Genomic DNA, 6667 nt, shown 5'->3' on the forward strand with positions numbered 1-6667 from the left:
TACAAGGGCACTGATCCCACTCATGGGGGCTCCTCCCTTAGGGGACAGGACTGCTCTGCGAAGACAACAAAATAGGGTGGGAATAGTGGAGGAGACTTCTGAGGTTAGGCTACAAGAGACACTGCTGTCTCTTGGACAGTCACTGTGGGAGGAACCGACGGCCATGTGGTGGTGAGTTGAGGCCTCTGGCCAGCAGCCACCCTGGTGAGCTCAGAAGCGACTCGAGTTAGGGGCGCCCTGGTGACTCGGTCAGTTAAGCGTCCGACTTCGGCTCAGGTCATGGTCTTGAGGTTCGTGAGTTCAAGCCCTGCATTGGGCTCTGCGCTGACAGCCTTTGGACGCTCTGTTTCCCTCTCTTGGCCCCTCCCCTGCCCCTGCGCTTATAGGCTGGGCTCTCTCTCTCTCTCTCTCTCTCTCTCTCTCTCAAAACCAAATAAACATAAAAAAAAAAAAAAGTGGCTCAAGTTTCCAAATGACTGCAGCCCCAGCCACAACCTGACTTCAATCTTGTGAAGACCCTAAGCCGAGACCACCCAGCTATGCCACTCCCAAATTCATGACCCACCAAAACTTCAAGAAATAAGTGGCTACTGTCGTAAGTCACTAAGTTTTCAGGTAATTTGTCACACAGCAAGAAATAACTATTTAGTAGTTGGTCCGCAAACCCCTGTTCTAAGTGCTAATATACTTGAACTCGTTAACCCTCAAAGCAACTCTCTGGGGGTACAGATTGTACTCGTTCCCATTTTATGAATGAGGAAACTGAGGCACAGAGAGGCGCAGTAACGTGCTGATGGTTGCACAGCTTGTAAATGGTGGGTGAGGTTAGGGTTGGAACCCAGCCTGTCCAAATCCGGGGTCTGGGTGTTCAACCACTGAGCCCTGCTGCCTTGGGCCAGCTGTGGGCAGCACCGGAAGAAGGTGACATCTCCAAGAAGCCCGAGAGAGCTACAAAGAGCTCCAACATTTAAGGGGCGAGAATAGGAAAAGACCGATTTGAGGTGGTGGGGAGGGAGAAGAAGGCAGAGCATGTGTCTAGACTGTGGGGCTGGGTGGGGGGTCTCTCTGCCTTCCTCTGCACCCAGGTTAAGGGCCCCCGGTTCAAATCCCAGTTTTGCCACTCACTGCCTGTGTTCCCTCAGGCAAATGATTTTTTTTTTTAATTTTTTTAAATGTTTACTTATTTTTGAGAGAGAAAGAGAGAGCACGAGTGGAGGAAGAGCAGAGAGAGAGGGAGACACAGAATCCGAAGCAGGCTCCAGGCTCTGAGCTGTCAGCACGGAGCCCGATGTGGGGCTCGAACTCACGAAGCGTGAGATCACGACCTGAGCCGAAGCCGGAAGCTCAACCGACTGAGCCACCCAGGCGCCCTGCTCAGGCAAATGATTTAACCCTGCCATGCCTCAGTTTCCCCAGCTGCACAATGGGGACGGTGATAACCGTATCACCCCCTGCTAGAGTCGCAGAGGAGATTAAATGGGTTAATCCACTGGCTAATCCAAAGGCTTGGGGGTGCGGTGGGGGGGGAGTCGATCCCAGGGGCCCGCCTTGGCTCCCGGGACAGGCATGCCGGGACCCGCGTTTCTGGGGGTGCTGAGGCAGGGGTAATGAGTGGGTGGGGCTGCGGCACAGACAGTGGGCTGAGCTCAGCGTCTGGGCTGTGTGGAGATGGCCGGGCCAGGGTTTTGGGGCCTCCCCGCTGGACCTATCCTGCTTCTGCTCCTGCCCCAGGCCCTGCCGGAAGGACCCCTGGTGTTTGTGGCTGTGGTGAGGTGTCCCCCGCCCCGGCCTGGCCCCTCGCCTCTCCCAGGCCGGCCCTGACCTGGTCCCGTCCCCAGGTGTTCCGGCACGGCGACCGGGCCCCGCTGGCCTCCTATCCCACCGACCCGCACAAGGAGGCGATCACCGTCCTGTGGCCCAGGGGCCTGGGCCAGCTGACTGGGGTGAGAGGCCGGGGTGCCGGGGGAGGGGGCGGGGCAGGGAGGGGTCTGCTGACTCCCGCTCTGTCCTCAGGAGGGGGTCCGCCAGCAGCTGGAGCTGGGCCGCTTCCTGAGGAACCGCTATGAGGCCTTTTTGAGCCCCGAGTACCGGCGGGAGGAGGTACTGCCCACGATGACCCTCACCTGCCTCCTGACCTCTGACCTCCACGGACCCCAACACTCACCGTGGGCCTCTGCCTCTGGCCTTTGACCCCCCCCCATAACCCAACCTGCACCCCAGTTCTGATCGCTCACCTCCAAACCATTGACTTACTCGTGCTGACCTCTGACCCCATCTCAGCATGAATATGCTTCACCTCTGACCTCTGACCTCTGTCAACCCTGACTTTTTCTTTTTTAAGTTTGTTTATTTACTTTGGGAGAGAGAGCGCGCAATCAGGGGAGCGGCAGGGGCAAAGAGAGGGGGAGAGAAAGAGAATCCCGAGCAGACCCCGCATCATCAGCACGGAGCCTGACACGGGGCTCGAACCCATGAACCGTGAGATCATGACCTGAGCTGAAACCAGGAGTCTGGCATTTAACCGAATGAGCCACCCAGGCGCCCCAACCCTGACCTTATTTTCCTGCCCTCACCTCTCTCTTCTGACTCCCACCAACTCCGTCCAGATTTTCTGACCTCTGGTTTCTGATGCCAAAACTTGCTGGTTGTGACTTTGACCCTTACAGGTTCAATTTGCCCTCCCAACTTCCCATCTTTGATCTCTGCCCTTCAGCAAATCTGAATTTCCTCCCTGTCTTTTGACACCCCCCAATAGGAGCATTCCTCCTGACCTCTGACCTCTGACCCCTGATAGACGTGTACTGAATTCTGGTCCCATGTCCTTCAGCCTCCCCTCCTAACCTTGAACTCCAACTTCCAGCCACCAGCAATTCTGATCTTCCTTTCTTTCAGTGAGGCCACTGACCTCTCTGGTCCCACATGTTCACCCAACCTCTGACCTCCAACCTGGCTGCTCCTGACATTGACCTCTGACCCTTGATCCCAACTTCCAACACTGACAACCAGACGCTCCAATTTGCCCTGGGTTTTGACTCCCAACCCCTAATCTTCGACCCCGAACCGAATCTGAAGCTTTTGGTTTGCTGCTGCAGCTGACCTGTGACCCGACCTTGGTCCCCTTGCCTGTTTTCTCCCCGCCACCCCAGGTGTATGTTCGCAGCACTGACTTTGACCGCACGTTGGAGAGCGCTCAGGCCAACCTCGCAGGGCTGTTCCCTGAGGCTGCTCCGGGGCGCCCAGAGGCTGCCTGGAGGCCCATCCCTGTACATACAGTGCCAGTCACCGAGGACAAGGTCAGGGGGCTGGGCAGGTGCAGGGGCGTGGGAGGGATGGAGAGAGACATCCTCTGGGATGGAGGGAGCCAGTGGCTGGGAGAGGCAGTTTGGCCCAGCTGAGCAGCTCCCGGGGGCGTGTGCTGTCTCGGGGCAGTGAGCCCTTCCCCCTGGGAGAGCTGTCTAGGTGAGGTGACCCGCCATCCCCATGCGGCGAGGCCAGATCTGGGAGGGACCGCGTAGTTTGAAGAGAGATTTGCACCAGAGACACACAATTCCACAGCCCCAATTCCCCGCGCCCTCTGCTGTGACTGGGGTCCCAGTCAAGCTGTCCTCTCTGAGCCTCAGTTTCCCCCAGCTGCTGAGGTTCCCCACGCGCAGCTGTCCCCGATACCATGAGCTGCTCAGGGAGGCCACGGAGGCAGCGGAGTACCAGACCGCCCTGGAGGGCTGGACAGTGAGCGGGGCCGGCGGGGCGGGGCCCGGAGGGGTGTGGCTGGGAGGGCGGGGCAGGGAGGGGTGAGGAGGTCCGTTAGACTCACCCAGCCCGGTGCACCCAGGACTTCCTAACTCACCTGGAGAACTACACGGGGCTCTCGTTGGTCGGAGAGCCGCTCCGCAGGGCGTGGAAGGTTCTGGACACGCTGATGTGCCAGGTGAGCCCTCGCCCCACCCACCCAGCCAAGGCAGCAAGGACACCCGGATTCAAATCCCAGCTTTGCTGCTCACTCCCTGTGTTCCCTCGGGCAAGTCCCCTAACCTGACTGCCTCAGTTTGCGCATCTGCACAGTGGGGACAGCAACGCACATATCAACACCTCCTGGGGTTTCTGTAACGATCGAGATCCATGCCATGTGCTTAGAACAGTGCCGGGCATACAGTGAGGCCCGCAGGGAGGCCGGAGGCTGTGTGTTTGTCATTCCTCCTGTTAGTTTCCTTGCCAAGGGAGAAGCGCCCGAAACCAACATGCCGTGAAAATCATCCTAGTTGCACGGTGGGGAGAGTTGCACTGGGCGTGCTCTGGTGTAGATGGTGACGCCACCATCGGACCCTTCTAAAGTCCCAGACGTCTGAAGTTTGAGACACCTCTGGGTCCGTGGGTGAGGGCTCCTGGACGGTGATGGTCGTTGTTAATTCACGATTGTTATCGGCCGCACCATAGCTTTTTGACCAGATCCGGCCCACGAGGGGTTCCGATGAGGGAGGTGGGGGAGAGGGCTGCAGCTAACGGGACAGCACAGGCGCTGCGGGCGGGGGGGGGGGTCTGAGGGGAGCATGGAGAGCTCAGGATGTCCTGGTCACTTTGTCTCCTCTCCCTGTCTCTCTCCAGCAAGCCCACGGTCTTCCCCTCCCATCCTGGGCCTCCCCGAATGTCCTACGGACGCTAGCGCAGATCTCAGCTTTGGATATTGGGGCCCATGTGGGTCCACCCCGGGCAGCCGAGAAGGCCCAGCTGACAGGGGGTGAGGCCATGGGGCTGGGAGGCCGGGAGGCCAAAGCACCTTCCTCTGGGGGCTTCTCCAGCGCTCTGTTCTTGCCCCCTCAGGGATCCTGCTGGATGCCATCCTTGCCAACTTCTCTCGGGTCCAGCGCCTAGGGCTGCCCCTCAAGATGGTTATGTACTCAGCTGTGAGTCTTTGGGAAGGGGGGCAGTGCCATGTGGGCACAGGGATGAGGGGAGGAAAAGCCGGTGGGGTGGTCCCAGTGGAACCTCCGCCCGCTGCCTTGGGTAGCTCATCTCCAAACCATACTCTCAGACCGTTTCACTAGAGGTACACAGTCTGGAAGGAGGGAGGTGATGGTGTTGTAAGAGTTTAGCCCTTCTGGAAGGACAGGCCGTTTAACTGAACTGCCCGATCATATTTTTGCGTCTACTTGACCGATCTTCATTAAATGATTACCTGCAATTAGTGGGATTGCCTCCAAGGTGAGCAGACTTGGGGGGTGGCGCTAAAGGGAACCGGGGGACATCTGGGAGGCAGCTGGATGCACCAGCCTAGAGTTCAGGAGAGACAAGACGTGGAGAGAGGAGCCCTGACTCAGCCCTGGGATCCACCCGCAGCACGACAGCACTCTGCTGGCCCTCCAGGGAGCCCTGGGTCTCTATGACGGTCACACCCCGCCATATGCCGCCTGCCTCGGCTTTGAATTCCGGAGGCACGTCGGGGACCCGGACGAGGATGCTGGGTAAGGAGGGGGTGGCGCCCAGGAAGGGGCAGGACAGAACTGTCGCGGGAAGAGACGTGGGGTCCCGGGCAGTGGGCGTGGCCCGGGCCCGGAGGGGTATTTGCCCCGGATGGCACTTGGAGGTTGACAGGTGGGAGTCAGGAGCCCAGCCTCCCCATTCGGCTCCTCTTCTCCAGATTTAAGTCAGTGGCAGGGGGGCGGTGGGGAGGGGCTCGGGTGCCACCACCTCCTGTCTCCCTCCAGGAACGTCACCATCTCCCTTTTCTACCGCAACGACTCCTCCGGCCTGCCCCTGCCCCTCAACCTCCCCGGGTGCCCGGGCTCCTGCCCACTAGGCCGCTTCCGCCAGCTCACCGCCCCCGCCCGGCCTCCGGCTCACGGGGTCCCCTGCCACGGCTCCCGCGAGCCTGCCACCCCTGCAGGTGACGGCCACGGGCGTTGGGTTGGGAGCGTGGGGGGGCCCGAGTCCCACGACTCACACTCCCGTGTTCTCCCCGCAGCCACGGTGGTGCCCCTGCTGGCCGGGGCCGTGGCGGTGCTGGCGGGGCTCAGCATGGGGCTGGGCCTGCTGGCCTGGAGGCCCGGCTGCCTGCGGGCCTGGGGGGGCCCCGTGTGAGCTGGGAAACCGGGCGCCCCCTTTCCCGCGCTGCCATTGCATCCCAACACGTCTGCTCACCCGCTGCTCTGGCTCCCGTGACTTACTGTGTGCGCCTGGCCCCGTGGGAACCGAGGGGAGGGCTCCCGGGCCCCGGAGCCACGGGCGGGTCTGCGTGCGCACGCACGCGCGTGCTGTTACCTGTGGGGGGGGGGCCTGCGTGAAGGGCGGCTTGCGCACACGTATATGGCCCGTGCGTGCACGTGCGTACAGACACTTGTGCGAGTGTTTCTGTGCTTGTTTGGGTGCCTGTGCGGTGTCTGCATATAGGTGTTGGCACAACAATGCGCGTGTCCGTGTGACAGGCCTCTGTGCGTGCGTGCGGTGCGTGCGCAGCCTCCATTTGTGCATGTTGTACCCGTGTGGGCGTGCCTGCACGTGCGGGTGTATTTATGCGGGTGCATGGGAGCGGACGGTAGGTGAGTGCCTGCGGGAACATGCATTTGTAGGTGCAGCACGTGATGCGCGCACCTGGCGGGCATCAGAGCCGCGCCTGCTCAGTGAGCCCCTCCGTGGGTCACACACTCCCTTGAGAACTGGTTCCCGGCAGTCA

At 60.6% G+C, this 6667-nt stretch overlaps 1 protein-coding gene across 1 annotated transcript; it reads left to right on the top strand.

The window, feature by feature from the left end:
* The first annotated feature begins 1668 nt into the window (after nt 1–1668).
* On the top strand, nt 1669–6132 carry ACP4 (acid phosphatase 4). Its single transcript, XM_030299380.1, has 11 exons — nt 1669–1767; nt 1839–1943; nt 2014–2100; nt 3147–3293; nt 3631–3729; nt 3833–3928; nt 4603–4735; nt 4819–4901; nt 5335–5459; nt 5703–5881; nt 5960–6132. The coding sequence occupies exons 1-11, from the start codon at nt 1669–1671 to the stop codon at nt 6073–6075; spliced, it is 1269 nt and encodes a 422-aa protein (XP_030155240.1). The 3' UTR covers nt 6076–6132.
* The last annotated feature ends 535 nt before the right edge of the window (nt 6133–6667 follow it).

Source organism: Lynx canadensis, chromosome E2 (genome assembly GCF_007474595.2).
Source record: "Lynx canadensis isolate LIC74 chromosome E2, mLynCan4.pri.v2, whole genome shotgun sequence".
Classification (NCBI taxonomy): Eukaryota; Metazoa; Chordata; class Mammalia; order Carnivora; family Felidae; genus Lynx; species Lynx canadensis.